Source organism: Myxine glutinosa, chromosome 1 (assembly GCF_964187855.1).
Source record: "Myxine glutinosa chromosome 1, kmMyxGlut1.1, whole genome shotgun sequence".
Lineage (NCBI taxonomy): Eukaryota > Metazoa > Chordata > Myxini > Myxiniformes > Myxinidae > Myxine > Myxine glutinosa.
Window position 1 is genome coordinate 351,565,642 of NC_136261.1, and position 22,639 is coordinate 351,588,280.

At 44.7% G+C, this 22,639-nt stretch overlaps 1 protein-coding gene across 8 annotated transcripts in view; it reads right to left on the minus strand.

Moving 5' to 3' along the window:
* The window catches only part of HCFC1 (host cell factor C1), a 120,707-nt gene that overhangs the window by 51,225 nt on the left and 46,843 nt on the right, over window positions 1-22,639 (minus strand). The window contains exons 8-19 of one of the 8 annotated variants that reach the window (XM_078769908.1): window positions 15,581-15,904; window positions 15,115-15,236; window positions 14,147-14,323; window positions 13,582-13,815; window positions 9,811-9,909; window positions 5,829-6,057; window positions 5,373-5,509; window positions 4,158-4,317; window positions 3,833-4,041; window positions 2,020-2,155; window positions 1,117-1,283; window positions 708-878 (exon numbers count right to left, since the gene is read on the minus strand). In XM_078769908.1, the coding sequence (XP_078626034.1) occupies window positions 708-878; window positions 1,117-1,283; window positions 2,020-2,155; window positions 3,833-4,041; window positions 4,158-4,317; window positions 5,373-5,509; window positions 5,829-6,057; window positions 9,811-9,909; window positions 13,582-13,815; window positions 14,147-14,323; window positions 15,115-15,236; window positions 15,581-15,904 (2,165 nt within the window). Of the gene's footprint in view, window positions 1-707; window positions 879-1,116; window positions 1,284-2,019; window positions 2,189-3,832; window positions 4,042-4,157; window positions 4,321-5,372; window positions 5,510-5,828; window positions 6,058-9,810; window positions 9,910-13,581; window positions 13,816-14,146; window positions 14,324-15,114; window positions 15,237-15,580; window positions 15,905-22,639 lie in introns of all 8 variants that reach the window. The other 7 variants (XM_068098784.2, XM_068098790.2, XM_068098780.2 and 4 more) reach the window with 7 other exon arrangements.

The window sequence follows — 22,639 nt, forward strand, 5'->3', positions numbered from 1 at the left end:
TATTTAAATTATACAATGGACTACAAAATGTAAATGTTTCATGATATTTGTTATGTTATATCACCTTTATTTATCCATATTGTTGAAATGAAGATCAAATAGCTGCATGTTGAAATATGTTGAAAAAGTCAAAACTTTACATGGGGTGTACTTACTTTTTCACGTGACTGTATGCGCTGAGGGGTTCTTTCTTGAAAAAAAAAACATTCAACCTGAATCTTCAACCTAAATTGCCTATAAAAATGTAATATCACAAACACAACAAATACATTTGTGCAAAATAATTGTTTGTATTATGATTGGTGTAAATCATGGCAACATAGCAACTCAGGTACAGTCATTATCCTCAGTTAAAATAAGCCCGTTCCTCAGTAAAGATATGGTGAGGCGAGCGTAGCGAGCCGAGCTAGTATGTATGTATGTATGTATGTATGTATATGTATATATGTGTATATGTATATATGTGTGTGTGTATATATATATATATATATATATATATATATATATATATATATATATATATATATACATATACATACATACATACATACATACATACATAATACAGTAATGCTCTATTTTCTATGCCCAGAATTACAAAATCTGAGAACGATACCGGTGCCGCAAGACAGGGACAAACAGCAAATTGGTAAGTACCTGTAGTGAATGATAAAATAAATAAATAAAAAGCTTAAGTCTGACAACACCTTTGTGCTGTCGGCGTCTCCAGACTCCCTGCTGTTAGTCACTTGTGGTTGTGATGCCTCCTTTGAAGTTGACTCACAGGAAACCCCTTTAGACTCCTGCCCTGCCGATGCACTGGCAGATGATGACGTTGTATCACCATTGTCTGGCTGGTCTGTTGAAGAAGAAATGCCCTAGGCAGGCAGAGTTCAAAAGGCAGAGGATTTAATTGAACCATCCAGGTATGATTCATCAACAGTACGAATGTTATTTCTTGCTCTACATCGAAATCACGAAAGCAGTTCCTCTTCTGCTTTCAATTTTTTTTCTTGCCATGTAGAATAAAAAAAATAAAAAAATTCACAAGTGTGAACTTATTGGTATGAATACACCTGTGAAGGTAAGTGACGTGCACAATTCCGTTGTACGTACTGGCAATGATGGGCCAGGAGCAGGTGTGGACTGCGTGACCGTGGTGACAGCACCACTGGCTTGACTTGCTGGCAAGGAGTTTGTTGCAGTGTTTGTAGTGGCTGCTGTGGCTGTCTCGCCGTGTACGCTTTCTGGAATGCCATTATGGTCCGAGGGTGGCGGTTCCACTGCAAAAAACATGGAGATTGGAGAGTCATAAATTTTGACATCACAGCAACGAGACATGCAGGATTCAGTTCTGGTTTTAAGAGACATCCGAGGGTTTGAGAATCAGGTTATGTGTCTGCATAATACACATAACCTGCATGGATTCGCATGAAACTTGGTGGACGAGTTGGTAAGGTGACAATACCAAGCTGATTAGATTTTGGTTATGGTCCGAATCCAGATCCGGCCTATCAGTGGGATACAAAATGTAAAGTGCTCAGCCTGGCGTATTTATGCGCTCAACTCAGCGCCGTTCTATTTCAAATGTTAATATATCAAATTTTTCAATGTCCTCCAATAATTTCAAATGTGCAATAAAGCTCTGTCATCATCTTCTTATTATTTTGTATGCAGCACATGGCTGGGAGCACAGCTGCAGTGCCCACTGTAGGTTAAAGCAGCAATTTTGAATTTGTTGATGATGCACGCAATTGCTCGCCTACTCTTTGTGAAGGTCCCCGTGGGATCTTTAATGTCCACCAACTAATGCCGGCCGGAAGTCCAGTTTAACCTTCATCCAAGGGCCGCCCTGCCTGTGGAACACCAGGATGACAGTTTAATCGCTGGACTGATTTTTCTAATCCAGAGGCCCACATGGTGAAAGCAAGGGGAAACCTGTGAAAAATATAATAATATACAAAGGTTCATCAGACACAGTAAAAAAAAAAAAAAAGAAGTGAAAAGAGACAAAGAAACCTTGGTTTCGTCCCATGTTGGCTGTGGTAGTTGATGCTGTATTGGTTGTTCCAGTCTGTGAAGTCTCGTGTGGAGGATTCTGGCATAGGGGTGGTGCAGTGGCGCTGACTGGATCACCAGAAACACCGTCTGTAGTCTGAATTTTGACACCAGCACCCTCAATCACTATCTGTCATGCAGCACCACATAAGAACTCAAGCGAATAAACCTTTTTCATCCTCAATACCAGTATTCAGTCAATATTCTGATGTAACTTGGTGGATGAGTGGGGTAGGTGACAAGAACAAACTGATTCCGATTTTGGTTAAGGGCCGGACCCAGTTTCGGCCTATCAGTTGGATACAAAATGTAAACGTTCAGCCTAGCGGAGGTACGCACTTCACAGAGTGCCATTCTTGTTTTAATTTCACCGCTTTGCTGATGGTAGCAGTAGCAACAACAACAACAACAACAACAACAACATGCATTTTAAGGCCATTTTCCCTGCTAGAGCGGGGGTTAGCCTTGCGGTCCCCATGACAATCTTCTCCATTTTGCCCTATTTTCTGCATCTCTCCTTGTTAACCCCCTTGCCCGCATTTCTTCTTCCACCATCTTTAGCCAAGTCTTTCTCGGTCTTCCCCGTCCTCTACTTCCTTCTACATTAACTTCCATCACTCTTCTCAACCAGTCACTTTCATCCTTCCTCAACACATGACCAAACCATCTCAACCTGTTCCTCTTCACAGCATCAATCACAGGCAATATTCCCATCATCTTTCGCAATTCATCAATTGTCTTCCTCTCTCAACGATACTCCGCACATCCATCGAACCATTCGCATTTCCACCCTTTCCAGCCTTCGTTGCTGCTCTACGTTCATTATCCATGTCTCGCTCCCATAAATCATAACACTTCTCACACATGCAGCATACACCTTTCCCTTCAGCTTCAGCGACACTCTCCTCCTCATCAGCACGCCACTCAGTTCCCGAAACTTCTTCCATGCACATCTCACTCGAGCAACCGTTGCCGAGTCTGATCCACCTTCTCCATTCAGCATGTCTCCGAGGTAGCAAAATGTTTTCGCACCTTCCAGCTTCATGCCGTCTCCAAGATCCAACTCAACATTTCCTCCATCTGCAGCTCCCTCTGTGCACACCTTACATTTGAATGTAGCTGCCACACTGGTAAATGACCCTCTCAGACCACTACATTTTTGATGAACCCACTCAGCGCACATTGTACATTGAATGGAGTTCACTCCGACACCCTTCCTGCACACAGCACACGGCCACTTCCCAGTTCTTTCCACCTCACCACATGCTTTACCACTTGCCATCACCTTCGTCTTTCCGATATTCACCTTCAGACCTTTTGTCTCCATACATTCCTTCCACTTGTTCATCTTTTCCTTCAGTCCATCCATACTTTCCGCAATCAACACCAGATCATCTGCATACAACAACTCCCACGGTAAACCCTCCTTTACGTTCTGAGCCAGCACCTCCATCACAGCTACAAATAGTAGTGGACTTAGTACCGACCCCTGATGCACTAAGTCCACAACTATTTGTAGCTGCGAAAAGAAAAGTCGCAGGTCCTGGGTTGCAGTGTAAATACAATCAGCATCACTTGTAAATAATGCTCCCCACCATTCATGTTTAGCTTGAAAACTTGCTTGCTTATGGTAGCGAATGCAACAATTTATGGCTACATTATGTTGCAATTAAGACATGCGACAACAGAACCTTCAACATCTCTGAACACATTCACAGACATGATGAAAAGAACTTGCGAAATACACACTCGTCTTTAATGCAGTTTCACTGACCTGTGCTGTGCCAGGGCTGGGTGTGGTGCCAGTGATTTGAGCTAGTGCTGTGCTAGGGCTGTGGACCTCGGCAACACGAGCTGCTGCACCGACCTGGCCTGACAAAGAAGCAATAGCTGCAAGTGTGGTGGCCGGCGTGGCAAGTGACGGTACAGCCATGGTCGCGGTAGATCGGGCTTGCGTTGTCACAGTGGCAAAGGAAGTCATTCCTTTTGGGTGGGGTAGAAGGTAAAAAGATCAGAGAGAGCAAACAGAAAAAAACCCGACTTTAGTTGCGTCACACTTGCGAACATCCCGCATCCCTGTGCCCCGCCCCCTTCACAACCTGTCGTCGTCTTGACAACAAGTGTGGCAATCCCGGGTTTGCCAGCAGTTGCTACTGAAACGGGGCTCATCAAACGAACACTGCCCATTACAGTCCCAGCTGTAACAGGTGTCATGGTACGCAGAATTGTGCCCGATGGACCCGCCCCTTTCAACACCATCTGCTAAATGCATGATCAAATAGTTAAAATTACAAGTATGGCAGCACTTGAAAAAAACAGGAAAAAAAATCATCAAATTATCTGGAAGCATCATTACATGAACTGTTGGGGCCAAAACAATCCAGGGAAAAATTGATAAATCACTCTTCACTTCTGCTAAACTTTATTGAAATAACTTATTTTAAACTTTGATCTTTGGTCAAACTGCAACTTCAATTTTTGTGGATGGAGGTTATGTTTTTACCCCTGTCTGTTTGTTTGGCTGTGAACAGGATATCTCAAACAGTCGTGGATGGATTCAGGAAAAACTTGGTGGACGGGTTGCGTGTGTGACATGGACAAATTGATTCGATTTTGGTGAAGATCCGAAAATGAGAATTGTTTTGAATTTTTAGCTCCGCTACCGAAGGTGGATGGATGTTATATTTTCACCCCTGTCTGCTTGTTTGTGAACAAGATATCTCAAAATGTTGTGGACAGATTCGGACGACATTTGGCAGAGAGTTAGTGTATGTGACAAGGACGAAATGATTAGATTTTGGTGAAGATCCGGATTCGGCTCGTATAATTTTTTAAGTGATTCTTCACCATTGGGAGAAACTATATAAAGCAGGATATCTCAAAAAGTTATGGACGGATTTGGATGAAGCTTGGTGGACCAGTTGTGTGTGACAAGGACAAATCTATTCGATTTTGGCGAAGATCCGAATATGAGAATTTTTTTTTTTTTTTTTTTGTGATTCTTCACCATTGAGAAATGGGGCCAAAAAACAATATGCAGTCAATCATTATATTTCAAAAGGTTGTGGACGAGTTATGACAAAACAAGGTGTATGAGTTGGTGAGATGATAAGAACAAGCCAATTGGATTTTGGTTCAGGTCTGGATCCAGATCAGGCCTATCAGTGGGATACAAAACAAACTGTTCAGCCTGGCGGAGGGAGGTATGCGCTCTACCAAGTGCGAGTGCATTCTAGTTTAAAACTATCACTTGCATTAATGCTCCAAATGCATTAACAGACATCAAGGTGGATTTAGAGGTGAGTGGAGCAGACCTGCGTGACACCAGGCTGCCCGGCAGTCAATTTAGGAACCGCTGTGATGATCTTGCCAGGGTTGCCGATGCCTGAACCCATAACCTTTGTTGTGATTATAGCGATGGGAGACTTCATGCCAGCAGCTGATGTCACACCTGTAAAGTCACATCCAACCACAAGGCGACTACATTAAGATGAGTCAATGGAATTAATCGACATGCATGGGGGAAAAAAAAGAAACATTAACCACACTAGAAGCTCAAGGGGACCACAATATTTATCCTCACCAACATCACAAGGAGACAATTGCATGAATCATGAACCTTCTCTATCAAATAGTGAAAAAATTAAAACGATTCATCATTTAAAACAATAGCAATCTCACCTCATCCTGAATATCCACATGATGCTTCATCCAAATTTTTGACATTTTTGACATCGAAAAGAAAAGCGCGAAACTCAATGCTGTGATACCTGTGGCCCCACTTTGCCCAAGAAGTGCAGACATCGGGATGGTCTTGATGATTGTGGTGCCTCCCTTTCCTGCAGGCCCTCCGGCTGTCATTGAGCCCAGGTTCAAGATGGTTGGCTTTTGGCCCATAGCACCAGCAGCCTGCGTAGTAGTAATAATTGTGGCTGGTTTACCATCAGCTGCTGTGACCAGTTTCACAATAGTTGCTCCAGGAGGTAATCCACCTTTGGCCTAAGGGAGAGATGCAGCAAAGTGTGAGGACAGGGAGAAAAAAAAAATTATAAAAAAAGAGGGAAGAGAGAGAGGGAGAGGGAGAGGGAGAGAGACACACAGAGGGAGAGAGACACACACAGAGAGAGAGAGAGAGAGAGAGAGAGAGAGAGAGAGAGAGAGAGACAGAGAGAGACAGAGAGAGACAGAGAGAGACAGAGAGAGACAGAGAGAGACAGAGAGAGACAGAGACAGAGACAGAGAGAGAGAGACAGAGAGAGAGAGAGAGAGAGAGAGAGAGAGAGAGCGGGAGGGGAGAGAGAGAGAGCGGGAGGAGAGAGAGAGAGAGAGAGAGAGAGAGAGAGAGAGAGAGCGAGAGCGAGAGAGAGCGAGAGCGAGAGAGAAGGGGGACGAGAGAGAAGGGGGACGAGAGAGAAGGGGGACGAGAGAGAAGGGGGACGAGAGAGAAGGGGGACGAGAGAGAAGGGGGACGAGAGAGAAGGGGGACGAGAGAGAAGGGGGACGAGAGAGAAGGGGGACGAGAGAGAAGGGGGACGAGAGAGAAGGGGGACGAGAGAGAAGGGGGACGAGAGAGAAGGGGGACGAGAGAGAAGGGGGACGAGAGAGAAGGGGGACGAGAGAGAAGGGGGACGAGAGAGAAGGGGGACGAGAGAGAAGGGGGACGAGAGAGAAGGGGGACGAGAGAGAAGGGGGACGAGAGAGAAGGGGGACGAGAGAGAAGGGGGACGAGAGAGAAGGGGGACGAGAGAGAAGGGGGACGAGAGAGAAGGGGGACGAGAGAGAAGGGGGACGAGAGAGAAGGAGGGCGAGAGAGAAGGAGGGCGAGAGAGAAGGAGGGCGAGAGAGAAGGAGGGCGAGAGAGAAGGAGGGCGAGAGAGAAGGAGGACGAGAGAGAAGGAGGACGAGAGAGAAGGAGGACGAGAGAGAAGGAGGACAAGAGAGAAGGAGGACGAGAGAGAGAGAGAAGATATAGGAAGAGAAACCTGAAAGAGATCTTTCAAGCCAATGGTGGTATGACAAGTATTTATGTTTAGCAATGGTAGAATTATGCTTGGGATGAATGCATGGACAGTTAGTTTAACAAAACATTGTGTCAGACATCAGTAAATAAAATGTTTCGGAAGCACAGTTGATAATTAATCAGAGGTAATGCAAGGGCTATCTTGGCACACGTAGAACAAGTGCAACACTACAAAAGCCACAAGTGATTATGAGCGGCAGCCTGCGGAGTACAAGAGTTTGAGCTGCTCTACTTTCATGCAACAAGCACTCCAAGAGCGACTTTTATATTTAGTCATTTCAAAAGTAGAGAAAGAAGGGAAAAACCAGACAATAATGAGTGCACATCGGATTTTTTTGCGAAAAAATAAAAAATATTTTTTCACATAAAACGGCTTTTTTGTGGGCAAAAATTTTTTTTTTCTATTTTCGGAGGGAAAAAATATTTCGCCCTTTTTCGGGAAAAATAAAATAAAATGCCCTTTTTGGTCGAAAATGTCTGGCAACGCAAAAAAAATGAGGGAATTTTTCGAAATTTTAAACTGCGATTAAATTTTTTAACTGCGATCGAAATTTTAAACTGCGATCGATCTCAAAAACAAAACATTGCGTCCACTTGCATGCGTTGCGTCCCCAGCGTGTACAGCAGTGAGGCGGTGTACTACAGTGAGAGAGTGTACACAAAGTGCGAACAAGTCTCCTATCAAGATGAGTGCTGCTCTTCGTGACAAGTGGCTGAAGGAATTCAACGCTGGCGGTGATGGGGCCACCTTCAAGTACGTGTCGAGTGACACGGCTTTCTGTCGAGCTTGTGAAAAGACTTTCCGGGCGAAGCAGAAGTCTGAGCTGGCCCAACATGTCCGAGGAGACCGCCACAAGAGCAACTTGGCCTTGAAGAAGAAGAGGACGGTCACGCAAGCCACCATGGAGGACTTTGGTGGCAGAAAGAGGCACAAGTGCGACGTCGTGGCTCAGGAGCTGTGCCAGGCCATGCTGGCCGCTGGCATCCCATGGTCGAAATTGGAAAACCCTGCCCTCCGGTCGTTCCTGGAGAAGCACATCACTCTCCAGATCCCCGATGAAAGCTGGATTCTAAAGCACTACCTCGACAAGTGCTACGACGAGGCCTTGGCGGGGATCCGTGCCAACCTCGGACAGCAGCCCATCTGGCTGTCCGTCGACGAGACGACCGATTCGGCAGGTCGATATGTGGCCAACATCATCGCGGGATGCTTGTCCAAGGAGGGGTACTTTCGTCCCCACCTCGTCCAGTGCATGTTTCTGGAGAAGACCAACTCCGGGGAGATCGTGCACGCAGTCAATGACACGCTGCACTATCTTTGGCCTGATTTCAAGCCGGAGTGCTCAAGGTCCTCGTCAGCGATGCCGCGGCCTATATGATCAAGGCCGGCCATGCCCTGAAGGAACTCTTCCCGGACTTGCTGCATGTGACTTGCGTTGCCCACGCGCTCCACCGTGTCTGCGAGACAGTCCGAGAAATGTTCAAGGACGGCAACGACCTGATTGCCACGACGAAGAAGGTGTTCGTCAAAGCCCCGTCGCGTGTTGTCCTTTGGAAGGAGCAGCAGCCCAATCTTTCTCTCCCCCCGGAGCCCATTCTGACTCGGTGGGGGACGTGGATCGATGCCGCGGTGTTTTACGCCGAGCACTTCGAGGCCGTCAAGGACATTGTGGACCAGCTGAACGATGACGACGCGATGGCAATCCGGAGTGCCAAGGACCTGTTCGGAAAGGCGGACATCAAGCTCAGTTTGATCTTCTTAAATGCCCACGTGTCGTTCATCCCGAAGATCCTTAAGCAGCTGGAGGAGGCCGGCATGGAGCTGGCCAAGGCCTTCCAGCTCCTTGATCAGGCCAAGGAGGAGCTCGAAAAGATCCGAGGCTGCCGTAAGGAGATCCTGCTCACCAAGTTCAAGGCGGTGCTCCAGCGCAATCCCGACATTGGTGTGCTGAGGACAGTGGCTTTGATCCTGGATGGAGATCAGCACGGATCTGAGGTTGGTGTGCCGGCTGGAGTCAAGCTTGCCGACATCCCCCTCTTGAGGTACTGCCCCATCGTCAGCGTCGACGTGGAAAGGTCCTTCTCCATCGACAGAAACGTCCTCACCGACCGCCGACACCGCCTCACCAAGGAGAACATTACCAAGATAATGATTTCAAACACCTACTTTAACCGTTCCTAAAAGGGTCTTGTCAATTTCTTCTAGTCCTCTACTTATCAAACAATGCGGTTGCAATAAAGGTACCTGAACGTCATTTTTTACCTGTTTACTAGCCCAGAGTGCTTAATGTTGTGCAGGAAAAAGCTTACCATTTTTTGTTCTTTTTTTGACTGATTTCTGAAAAACTTGGTAATAATAAAACAATGAATAAAACGGGGGGAAAAAATATTTTGGGATATTTTCACATTAAAAAAAAAAATTTCCGCTTTTCAAAACATAAAAGGCCTATTTTCTTAACATAAAAATCCGTAGTCTAAATTAATGAGCAACAAGTCTACAATGAGCATGCAGCTGCTTTAACCCAGCCATGTTGTGCTGGGCAAAGGAAAAGCTTCATGCCACAGAGGATGCACCATTTCTGGCAATACACACAAAGCAGGCAAGTCTGAAAACAGTGTCTATTAAAGTGCAAAGACTACTGAAGCAGAGCTGGGCGAGATTAAGAGTATGAAATAAATGGTGGGAAAAGGAAGGAAGGAAGGAAGAGGTTGATGCACTGGGCAAAGCTAACCTGTAGGATGTGCGTCAGTGGCCCTGCCTGACTTGTGACAGCGCCCGACTGCACAGCCTTAGTCTGCATCAACGTGACCAGAGAACCCAAGCTGGAGAGCTAAAGCAGCAGGCCGGGGAATAGGGGTGGAGAGCAAGGGAAGGGCATTTGGAAAATAAGGCGGACAAGAATTGCCGGTAGAACAGAGACACGGGCATCGGTACAAGAAAAAAACAGCTAAATAAAAGGAAGGACAGCGAAGAAGTCAAAGCAAGAAGCAAGAAAAGGCAAAAATTGCACAAACAAAGCAGCTATATAGCTTAAATGCATGGGTGTTAACAGCTTAGGATCTTAGCGGCTGATAAAATTGGGAATACTGGGGAGGAAGAGAGGGCAGCATTCCCCTGGCTGGGGTCCAGTACCGAAGGTCCAGTGAGTGAGGGGTGGTATGAAAAGGGGTGGTGAAACCTGCCAACAGAGGGTGACATCAAGTTGAAGTCAAAAATGGGTTTGGCATCATAAGAGATAATTAGGCCGAGCCCGAGCGAAGTGAGGTCGTTTAATCCCGATAAGTGAAACACTCTGCAACCCATGCCGACAAAAAACAAAAACAAAAAAAACCAGAACTTTTGGAATGCTAATCGCATTTTCCTTCCAATCATCAAGTAACATCATGTTAAAAATAATTCATCCACGGGTCGGCGCTCCGTTGATGAAAGTTCCATGTCATTGACTCAAGCGGTTGAGAAGAAAACAAATTTAAAAGCGAATAAAGGTGAAAAGGTGAGGGCGGGAAAAAAAAACCGAGGGTCTCGGCCGACATTCCACAATATGTTCAAGGATTGTTGTGGCCTATCATGTTACAGTAGTTATTAGTGCCTGTTGTTTGTGTCCTTTATGATGTCCTTAAGAATAGTAAGTTTCCTGTTTTGAATGATTTTCAAATTTGTTTGATTGCCAGACAGACAGAGTAACAAAAAGTATCTCACTCCTCTCTGCGCATGTGCGATCGGGACAAATTCAAAGCCAAATTGCTGCTAAACTAGAGGTTCGTTTTCCAATTTGTGTTCAAAATACAACATTCAATTGAAATCAAGTTGTTCCTCGATCATAAATTGACTTTTGTGGATGGACTGACGGAAGGAGTTTTATGAGTTTGTGTTCCCCTTCTTCTAAGAGCAACACAAACTCGTCACCCAGCAACAGATATTGATGGAGGATTCTGCAGTGGCCCTCGTGGCCCCACCCCAGACTCTGCAACCTCCAATTGGAGCACTGAACACTGAACAGGCTCCTAGAGCATCCAATCGGAATTGGTCTTGTTGATAGGTGACCTATATAGGTTCTTCTTCAATATCTTTCACCTTGTGTGAATATCACTTGATGCGCAATAAAAAGCCTTTCGTTCCATTAAATTCGGTTTTATGGAAATATTCGTAATATGTATCTGTTTATGCCTGTTAACAATAATAATAGTAGTACAATAAATTGACGGTAATAAAAGGAATAACGTGATCCCCCAGGCGGCTCCCGTTGACATATTTCAAATTATTTTATGGGATTAGAATAACGGAAACCCCCCTAATCTCGCCCAACACCGCCAGCCATAAACACAAACTCCAGGGGTGTCACATTACAAATCAGCTTGCTATTTGCTTGCCAAGTCAGCCGTTCCTTATCAACCATTTCGTTTGAGTGCTTGCTTGAGCCCTTAAGCCACTTGGTGCGCACTCGAAAAGCTGTTGCACAACCCCGCACGTGTGCTCGACTGAACTTGGTTTGCATGCACCTTTTGCCGCCTCTGGATATAAAAGCAAGGCTGCCTCGAGCTTGCAATATGCACACATAACATCGTTAGCTGCATGCCAGAATGATCTGAAGCGTACATGTGTCATGGGCACGCGATTGTGCAATGCCCAAATGTATTGTGATATAGTGCGAGAGATCAATGTACAGTGCATGACTTCTGATTGGCTGTCCAATTTTAGGAGATTGGAATGACCCATTTGATCACACGGTGCTGCTCTAATGATCACATGGTGCTGAGACCATCTCAGAGAAGATGTGCACGATGGTTTTTCATCATTTCATGACTACAATGATCTCGTCAATAACTGAAAGTTGTGTAGAGCTGACTATTGTTTTGGAAACCACAATAAATGGGTATATGTGAAGAGATTTTTCTTCAGCAAACATTAACTTCAGACCCTGGTGTTGGGCTAGCGGCTAGAGTGCCAGCTTAGGATCCTAGGATCCTGGGTTCGAATCCCGGTCGATCGCTGAATTAACACCAGGGGGGTTGACTCAGCCTGTCATCCTTTCGAGGTCGGCTAATTGAGTACCAGTTCACTGGTAATTCCCTGTTTGTCGTTAAAGGCGGCAAAAAGGGTTGGCGTCAGGAAGGGCATCCGGCCGTAAAACATTGCTTCAAAAAGGGGACCAAAAAACAACAACAACCACGGTTCCCGAAAAAAGCCAACCTTCCCCTTTGCGGGGAAAAATGGCCTCTAAAGGTGGTTATAAACATTAAAATTGTCCGAGTATAATTTTGCTGCAAGTTAGTAGGTAGATGATGGAATAGCTGGCGGGAGTGTTCTGTGATTATGAGTTGCGAGGTTGCTGGTATCAAAAGCTCTGAAATGTGATCTGTAGGTGTTACGAGAAATAGTAATTTAAACGTGGATACTGATTTTTATGTACTTTGATTCACCACCAAATAATATATGGTCGGGCCACCAATAATCTGTTTTGGTGGCATGGTGGACCACAAAAAAAATACAGGAAAACAAACACGACATAAAAAGAATAACCGACGCTTTCCGTGCTGGACTCATGGTAAATCACAGCAAGAAAAAAAAAAAAGGAAGTGAAAGAGCGTGCATATATACGCATGTCCATGCAAGAGCGACACTGATTGGTTCATCAGTCACAGTCAAAAAATTAAGCATGACCCGTGTTGTTCTTCGGTTAAAATAGTAACCAGTTTGATTACGCATCTTGCTCATTTCAAGTCAATATCTTTCAACAATTACATTTCGCGGCAATAAAAAAAACTCCGAGAAATACACGGGGTTTGTTATGTAGAACGACAAATAAATTGTCTAAAGTGCAATTTCATATATCTAAAAATAATATAATTGATGTTATTAATAAGAAATTAAGCTAAAAAAAAAAACTAAAACATCTAACTAAAACTAAAAAAAACAAACAAAAAAAAAAAAACTTATCATGCAATTTGGTCAAATTTTTTTTTTTTTTAACAGCAAACATTTTCTGACCCTTGTGCTGGATATTTAGTGCCCATGAAAGACTGTCACAAAATAACATACCAGGCCCACCTGGATTTGGCCATCTTCTTGACCTAAGTTATAAAGGGCTGACCGAACCCAGCCCCTCTTTGCAGCTATTCCCGACTGCCGTTGATTTAACACAAGCTGATCAGTGTCGAGGAACGAATGCTCTTTTATCATAAACGTCGTGGTTCATCTTCCAAAAAGCATAATTCACCCAGTAAAAAACCTGAACAAAGTCAGAGTTCAAATCTCCCGCTGAGTTGGTTTTGCCGTGTTGTACTGTGTTCTGAAATATGGAGGTGCTACACTTGTATGCATATTATACGATAATGAAAAGGATCCTTTTAATGGCTCAAAAATATATTTGGGCAGAAATGACTCAATCAAATTCCATCTCCTGACGGCTTTAACACCCATGTAAATATAAATAAATAAATATATATAAAAAATACTCAAGCAAAGCTGAAAAAACTGGGACAATGAGTCCTCGGATTCGTACCAAGGTGCTGCCTTGGGCGACAGAAATCGGGCTTTTCACGAGGGTGATTGTCTTGGTTACCCCACCGATAACAGTTGTGACGACCTGTGTCTGCGGCATGACTGAAATCGTGCCAGACTTGTGCACTGTGATTATCGGCCTTGCAACAGAAGATGCAGCCACAACACCAGCTGAGGTTGAGGTCATGACCTGCGCAGCAGCACTCTTCAGCATTGATGTTGCTGGTGTATTTACCTATGAAGACATCAGTTAAACGTTAAAATAGAGTTGCAGGAGTGAGGAGACATATTTAAATACATACACAAAATGGTGGATATTTTAACCCCCCCCCCCCCCTGCTCACACAAGCATCTTTTTCGTCTTTTTCAATTTAGCAACCCCCCCCCCCCCCCCCCCACCGCCATACCCCTGCCACCCCTGCTCGCCCACCACCTCCCTGATCACTCCAACCACAGGTGGGTAAGTGGTAAAAAGGATGGCCTCAAATAGAAACTGAAAATTTCCTTGGTAAAGAATTAAAATTGACTAATATATGATAAAAACATCCTTATTGATGTGTACCTACCGTGACAGCGCTAGGGGAGACCTTGACAGCACCAGCAATGGTGTTTTCCAGAGAAACCAAGGAGGTTGTTGCAGTGTTGGCTACCCCTCCAACTGCTGCCGGAATCTTTTGAGTGGCCGCAGCGGCAGCGACAAGAGCAGCCATACCACTCATTTGTGGAGTCCGCCCTGGCATGGTCTGCAAACACAATCATTATTCAAATACTTAGCACGTATCAAGACAACTGTGGGGGTGACGTGGTCGAGTGCTGAAGATTTTCCGAGTGAAAACCACAAACGGCACGGTCCTGTGCTTTGTTTGACGAAAAGCTCTGACGTTGGTAATTAATCAGAACCCGTATTATTGAAAAACAGTCATTCAACAATACATTTGTGATAACTTATCGATGGCGAAATATTTGAATGCAGTCATCAGTAAGATGACAAAAAGTAAGTTGTACGATGCAACTGTCTAATTTTCAGAAAGTGTAAAATACACCTTCAGGTCCATGTGTCGAGAGCTGCTAAACCAGAAAATAGCTGTTATGTCATAAAACAATTCCACCACATAGTGACCAAATCTTGAAGAGCAATATGAAAAACTCACAGGAGTTCCCGGCGTTGCCCAGTGCTGTTCTAATCCTGTTGGCATTTTGAAGAAATAAAATTGTTTTCTTTTTTTCAATTTCCTTTTGGGAGGCCGAAAACACTTTCCTGCACCCACTAAGGAATGGGGTCGGGGATCATTTAATATTACCTTTCACATAGCTACAATAATTTAGGAACTACAGAGCGATAAAAAAAAACACCTAAAAACGGCATTCATTGATGGACCTTTGAAAGTTGGACGAATATCTGTTTGGCCATCTCCAAGACAATTGGCGACACAAATACACACCGATAGACAAACATCTCTCATAATAAAGATAAACCTATTCCAGCTTAACGGGGACGAATGGCAATACCAAACTGGTAAATAGGCCAACTTACCGCAGCAATGGTAGCAGGAGGTGGCTGCGTTTGATTTGGCTTTCGAGCAACGGTGATGATGGTATTTGGTGTGGTGGTTCCCGACAGGCCCTGTGGGCCCTGCAATCTCATGACAGTGCCACCTACACATGTAATGCCATTAGCAGACAAATAATTGGTACTTTCACAATACAGAATCATTTTGAAAACACTGCAATGATTTCAGAATCATTGCAGCGTTTTTTTTCCTCCGTTAACTTGCAAGGACATTCCCCATCCCCCACCACCCTACCAATCCCCAAGTCAAATCAATAGCTACAGCTACAGAAATGATACAACTAATTGAGGCCAAGTAAAAATAGCTGACATTTTGGACTAAATGAGTAATCATTCATTTCAAAACAGCACATCAACAACTTTACTGATGTAGAAATGCATCTCGACTAAGTAAGAGCAGTGGAAATACATCTCGACCAAAATACGGCACCTGGAGTTTTTGACGCTCCGACAGCGGCAATACTGCCTGGGTTGACCAATCGGATGCTAGGTTGAATACTAGAGGGTGTGCCGCCCCCTGTTTGGGCTGCAACAGGTGCCACAGCCCCAGGTGCTGGACTGGCGATGGTTTTGTCTGTCTTCTCTTTGCTCATATCTGTCGCTGCCACTGGGGTAATGGCGGCAGCTGGTGCAACTTCATACTTCTGCAGCTGCAGCAAATATGCATCCGCTGTAGGGACTGAGCCCCAGCTAACTTCCAGTGAGTCTGTGCTCGCTCTCACGAGCTGCACACGAGTCGGTGCCTGGGGACGCTCTGAGGATTCAAATAAAGACAATAAATGAAAATAGTTTGAGTTACAGAAAGTGGATAAAAGGACAAAATGCATCTAGTCAGTTGAGCAAATCCAGGTCAAATTAAATCATGAGGCCCGACAGACAAGTTTGGTTAGTGTTATGCCTTGGGCAGCTATCCTCATCAGCGCCCATTATTTTGCCTTTTTGTCCAAAGGGAAGCGCCACGACAAGTGTCCAAACATGATGATGACAGTCACCAAAGTATTGATTAGACACGCCTTGCTGAGGCCTTTCAAACGGTTCACCTTTCTCAACAGGTTGGCCACTCATGAGGGTTTAAAGCACAAATAAACACTCACCAGCGGCCAATCTGGGAGGAAATATTGACTGGTCAAGCTCAATAAAAGAATAATAACCATTCCTTTCACGCCGTGATGCGCATATGGCTGGTAGGTAGGTAGGGCAGTTTCATTGGCCAAGGAGTACAATCCTGGACGGCTCGCCACCCAATGCAGGATACTTGAAAGACGTATTACCCCAGTAAGCTAGTACTCATTTTGCTAACCTCGGAAGCTCAGTCAAACCACCTGGTGTTATTCCAATAGCACAACAGGGGCTCAAACTCAAAAGAGACTCAAAAAAAAAGTCAAAATAAAAGCACGCCTTTTTTTATTTTTATAAATCGGCTATATACAGGGGGCTGCAAAAGTAGGTATACAGTAAGGATTATACCAGTATTACCAGTATTATAATAGTGGTGCTAGGATTCATTTAATACAACAGACTTGGCATTTAATATGGAATCTTTTTTTTGTGGGGGTGAACTTACTTTTCAAGATGTCTTCGAACCAAAAGTTCATTGGAATTATGTTGAAATTATTCTAGATTTTGTTAACGTGACCTTTAAAAGAAACAAAAACCACATTTGACATTTCAAAACAAATAAATTGATCCTTGAAAGTGATGTAAACTGATATCGAACTCAATTCATGGACAGTACTGTGTTAAACTTCTGTACGTTTTCCAGAAGTATCTCTTTATTTTGCACATGAGCCAAAATTTTTTAAAACAAAAACAAAAGTTAAATTACGACTCGGATTACGGACAGTAAAATTACAGTTCAGTACTTCAACCCCCACGAGCATTCAGGAGAGCACGTACACGTTGAGGCATGCTTTTCATGAGATTTGCCAAGGTTTGGACAGGAATCGCTTGCCATGCAGTGACAATAGCCTGCTGCAATTCACGCGCAGAGGTCGGCTGCTGGTCCAAGTGGTCGATTTGACGCGTTAATTCTGCCCACAAGTTCTCTATCGGATTCATATCCGGGGACATGGCAGGCCACTCCATATGCTCTACACCACGGTCAGCAAGAAAGTGTTGGATCATGCGAGCACGATGAGGCTGTGCATTGTCATCTTGGAAGACAAAGTTTCCTCGAAAGGCTGCACGAGCAAATGGAAGCAATGTTTCTTCCAGAATGGCCCTGTACTTGAACTGCTTCAGGTTTCCATTCAGAACAACCAGGTCAGTTTTGCCCCCTGCATGAAAAGCAGCCCAAGCGGTCACCCCACCACCTCCAGCTTGGACTCTTGGCACTATACAATCTTTGTTGTAGGCTTCATGCACTTATCTGTGCACTCGGACGTAGCCATCTTGACGATAGACCACAAATCTAGACTCGTCACTGAAGATCACGTGATTCCAGTGTCCTGGCTGCCATTGACGGTGCTCTTTGGCCCACTGCAATCGGCGCTGGCGGTGTTGTCTGGTCAGGCGTGGCTTTCTCAGGGGACGCCTGGCACGACGCCTGCTTGAACCAGTCGTTGGTTGACTAGCCTTCTGGATACAGGCACATTTGTCAGTTGCTGCCACTCAGCCCTAAGCCGATTAGCTGACTTGGTACGGCCATTGCGGACTAACCGGTGCAGCTGGCGATCATCCCTCCTTGTGGTTCTGCGGGGACGTCCTGGCCTCGGTATTGGAGTAGGGACACCCCTCTGAGCATTTTGTTTCAGGATCTTTGACACCTGAACTTGAGTGATGCCATACTGCCGAGCAATAGCACGCTGTTTCATGCCGTAATTTCGTAAAGCCACCACTCCATGACAAACAGCATTGTCGAGTTGACGGACCATCTCCAGAGGAAGCGGAAATAACTTTTGGAGACGTGCAGCAGTTGTTTTCCACTAATACAGAACGCAACAACCCTTGTATACTCGACTGTGAAGCCAATCATCAAATGCACCTGTCCGTACATTTTGCCACGCCACCTGTGATATAATCCTGTTGTTGACTTCTTGCTGCGACAGACAATCAGTGACATGGTTCTTTTAACAAATAAATCACCAAAGTGTAAAAGAAACTCACCAGATTGATATACTGAGTAAAAAAGTAAACCCAAGTTAAGAAAAAAAAAAAATTCCATATTAAATGCCAAGTCTGTAGAATTCATTTAATTCATTAAAATCATTATTACCATTTTTAATATTTTTATTTTCGTACTTTTTTCGATAATACATCTATTATTTGCAGGTGAAGTGGAAATTTAACGATGGCTGGTAATTCAACGGACGAGGAGCGCAAATGGATTTTGAAACAGTACTGGAAGACAGAGAATAGTGAACGTGTGCGAGAGCAGTGGCGTGAAACATTTGCATCGCCTCCACCAACGAGGCTCACGATTTACGGAATACGTGACAAATTTGAGAGGACGGGGTCTATCCACAACTCGCCGAAGAATGGTCGACCAGTCACCGTGACAACGCCAGAGAATGCAATGCAAGTCGCCCTGGCATTTACCCAGAGCCCTCAGAAATCGAAAAACAGCGCGTCATCTGAATTGGGTATTGAACGCAGATCGTTGGGTCGTTTGATGGACCGTGCAGGACTGAAAATGTACGTGCCACGATTGATACATGGTTTATTAGAGGATGACTCGGATCGGCGTTTACAATTTTGCGAAGCCATCCTGAACGAGGAACGAGAGGGTGACAGCATTCTGTGCAAAATCGTGTGGTCCGATGAAGCAAACTTTAAGCTATCGGGTGCCGTTAATCGGCACAATTGTGAGTACTACGCAACTGAAAACCCTAAAGTCACGATTGAGCAAGAGCTCAATCAACCTGGGGTGACAGTGTGGGCTGGCCTGTCCTGCAAAGGTGTCGTTGGACCTATCATTCTGCACAGGACTGTCGATCAACACGTGTATCTGAACATGCTGACGGATAAAATCATACCACAGGTACGCGAACAACAGCAGCAGGACGACTTCTACATTCAGCAGGATGGGGCGCCACCGCACTTCGCACTCACTGTGCGTGCGCTACTTGACAAATAATTTCCCAACAGGTGGATTGGACGTCGGGGAGCCGTTGACTGGCCACCACGTTCGCCGGATCTCACCCCTATGGACTTCTTTTTCTGGGGATGTGTAAAAGACAGGGTTTTCGCACGCAAGCCACGTTCTGTTGATGCCATGATTCAGTTCATATGGGAGGCTTGCCAGGAAATTGATGCTGATAAAGACCTTTGTGCCAGAGTGTGCATGGGTGTCCACACTCGACTAGTGGAGTGTGTGACTGCCGGGGGCAAACAGTTTGAACATTTGAGGGATTAATGTTTATTATTGATATGTTTATTATTGATATGTTATTATTAATAATAATAATAATAATGCATTTATTTTATATAGCGCTTTTCAGGGAACCCAAAGACGCTTTGACAGAGTGCAAAACATAATGCATAGCAAAACATAAAAACAATTGCAAAAAAAGAAGAATCAATAGGGAAATATTCAAAGCACAAAGGTGGGAGAAGGAGAGGAGATAGTCAGGGGTTAGATGCTGTGGGTTAAATGTTGAATGCAGTGTTGAACAGGTGGGTCTTGAGTGATGTTTTGAATGTGGTGAGTGAGGAGTCTCTGATGGTGTGAGGTAGTGAGTTCCAGAGGGTGGGAGCAGCGATGGAGAAGGCCCTGTCCCCCCAGGATCTAAATTTGGTCCGGATGGGGGGGGGGGGGGTCAGGAGGTTGGTACCAGCAGAGCGGAGGTTGCGGGTGGGAGTGTGTCTGGAGAGGAGGTCAGCCAGGTAGGATGGGGCCAGGTTATGGAGGGCTTTGTAGGTCAAGAGGAGGATTTTGTACTGGATTCTCTGGGAGATGGAGAGCCATTGAAGCTTGTAAAGGACAGGGGTGATGTGGTCATGGGTCCGGGAATGGGTGAGTAGATGGGCAGCGGAGTTCTGAATGTATTGGAGTTTATTGGTGATAGTTGAGGGTGAACCATAAAGGAGGCTATTGCAGTAGTCCAGACGGGAAGTGATGAAGGCGTGGATGAGGGTTTCTGCAGCCACGGAGGAGAGGGATGGACGGAGACGGGCGATGTTTTTCAGGTGAAAGAAGGCTGTCTTTGTGATCTGTTTAGTGTATTTGTCGAAGGAGAGGGTTTGGTCAAAGATGATGCCAAGATTCCAGATGTGAGGGGAGGTGGATACTGGGATACCATCGATGTTGAGGGCAAAGTTATGGGTGGATTTTGTGAGCGTTTTTGGGCCAATGATGATTATTTCAGATTTATCACAGTTAAGTTTGAGGAAGTTGATTTGAAGCCAGGATTTTATTTCAGTGATGCAGTTTGTCAGGATAGAGTGGGTGGCGGTGGAGATGGAAAGCTGGATGTCATCGGCGAAGCAGTGGAATTGGAGACCATGACGGCGGATTAAGTGACCGAGGGGGGACAGGTAAAGGATGAAGAGGAGGGGGCCAAGAACAACCTTGGGGGAGGGGAGCAGTGGGGGATTTGCAGTTATTGATGGAGATGAACTGGCGTCTGTCAGAGAGGTATGATTTAATCCAAGAGAGGGCAGTGCCGGTAATGTTAAAGGTGGTTTCAAGTCGGGTGAGGAGGATGGTGTGATCGATGGTGTCAAAGGCGGCGCTGAGGTCGAGGAGGATGAGAATGTTGAGGTTGCCAGCGTCAGAGGAGAGGACATACTTGTATAATCAATAAAATACGTTTTGTGCGCGTGTTTTGTTTTTCATTACTGTGTCCCTACTTTTGCAGCCCCCTGTGTGTGTGTGTGTGTGTGTGTGTGTGTGTGTGTGTGTGTGTGTGTGTATGTGTATGTGTATGTGTGTGTGTATGTATGTATGTATGTATGTATGTGTGTATGTGTGTGTGTGTGTGTGTGTGTGTGTGTGTGTGTGTGTGTGTGTGTGTGTGTGTGTGTGTGTGTGTGTGTGTATGTATGTATGTATGTATGTATGTATGTATGTATATATATATATATATATATATATATATATATATATATATATATATATATATATATATATATATATATATATATATATATATATATATATATATATACAGTCACGTGGAAAAGTAAGTACACCCCATGTAAAGTTTGGACTTTTTCAACATATTTCAACATACAGCTATTTGATCTTCATTTCAACAATATTGATAGATAAAGGTGATATAATATAACAAATATCATGAAACATTTACATTTTGTAGTCCATTGTATAATTTAAATAAACATAAATGCAAATTTCGCATGTGGAAAAAGAAAGTACACCCCTACATTTATCACTACTTCAAATACCTAAAATTAGAATCAGGTGCACCAGCTCAGGTGAAAATTATTAGAACATCATTAGAGAGGATCTTGGAGGAACCTGTCTTGCTTAAACCTCAGACATTTCGTTTGGTTTGCTCTTTGTTGTTGAAGTGTGCGGCGTCACCATGCCGATATCAAAAGAGCCTGCTGAGGCCTTCAGAAAGAAGGTAATAGATGCCGATGAGTCTGGGAAGGGATTTAAAAAGCTCTCCAAACAATTTGAAATCAATCATTCGACTGTCCGGAAGATCATCTACAAGTGGAGAAGATTCCAAACAACTGCCAACTTGTTCAGGCCGGGCCGCCCCAGCAAGTTCAGCTCGAGAGCAGACCGCAAGATGCTGAAAGAAGTCTCGAAGAACCCCAGAATGTCATCACGGGACCTACAGGTAGCTCTAGCCACTGTTGATGTCAAAGTGCACGAGGCTACCATTAAAAAGAGGCTGCACAAATTTTATCTACATGGGAGGTGTGCCAGGAGGAAACCTTTCCTGTCCAGAAAGAACATCAGGGTAAGACTAAAGTTTGCCAATGAACACAGAGGCAAAGACCAGCACTTCTGGAACAATGTGCTCTGGACAGATGAGTCAAAGGTCGAGCTATTTGGCCACAGTACCAGAAGACATGTTTGGCGAAAACCAAAGACAGCATTTGACCACAAGAACCTGATACCAACTGCAAAGCATGGTGGAAATATGGTTTGGGGCAGCTTTGCTGCATCAGGGCCTGGGGCAGCTCACCATCATAGAATCCACTATGAATTCTTCATTGTGCCAGAGGGTGCTTGAGGATAATATGAGGCCATCTGTCGGAAAGTTGAAGCTCAACCGAAGGTGGACCTTGCAACATGACAATGACCCTAAACATACCAGTAAATCCACCAAGGAATGGCTGAAAAGAAAGAAATGGAGGGTTCTGGAATGGCCAAGTCAAAGCCCGGATCTAAATCCCATCGAGATGTTGTGGGGGGATTTGAAACGAGCTGTGCATGCAAGAAACCCCTCAAACATCGCACAGCTGAAAGAATTCTGCATGGAGGAGTGGGCAAAAATTTCTCCCAGTCGATGTCAGAGACTGGTAGACAGTTAAAAGAAACGCCTACTTGAGGTTGTTTCTGCCAAAGGGGGCA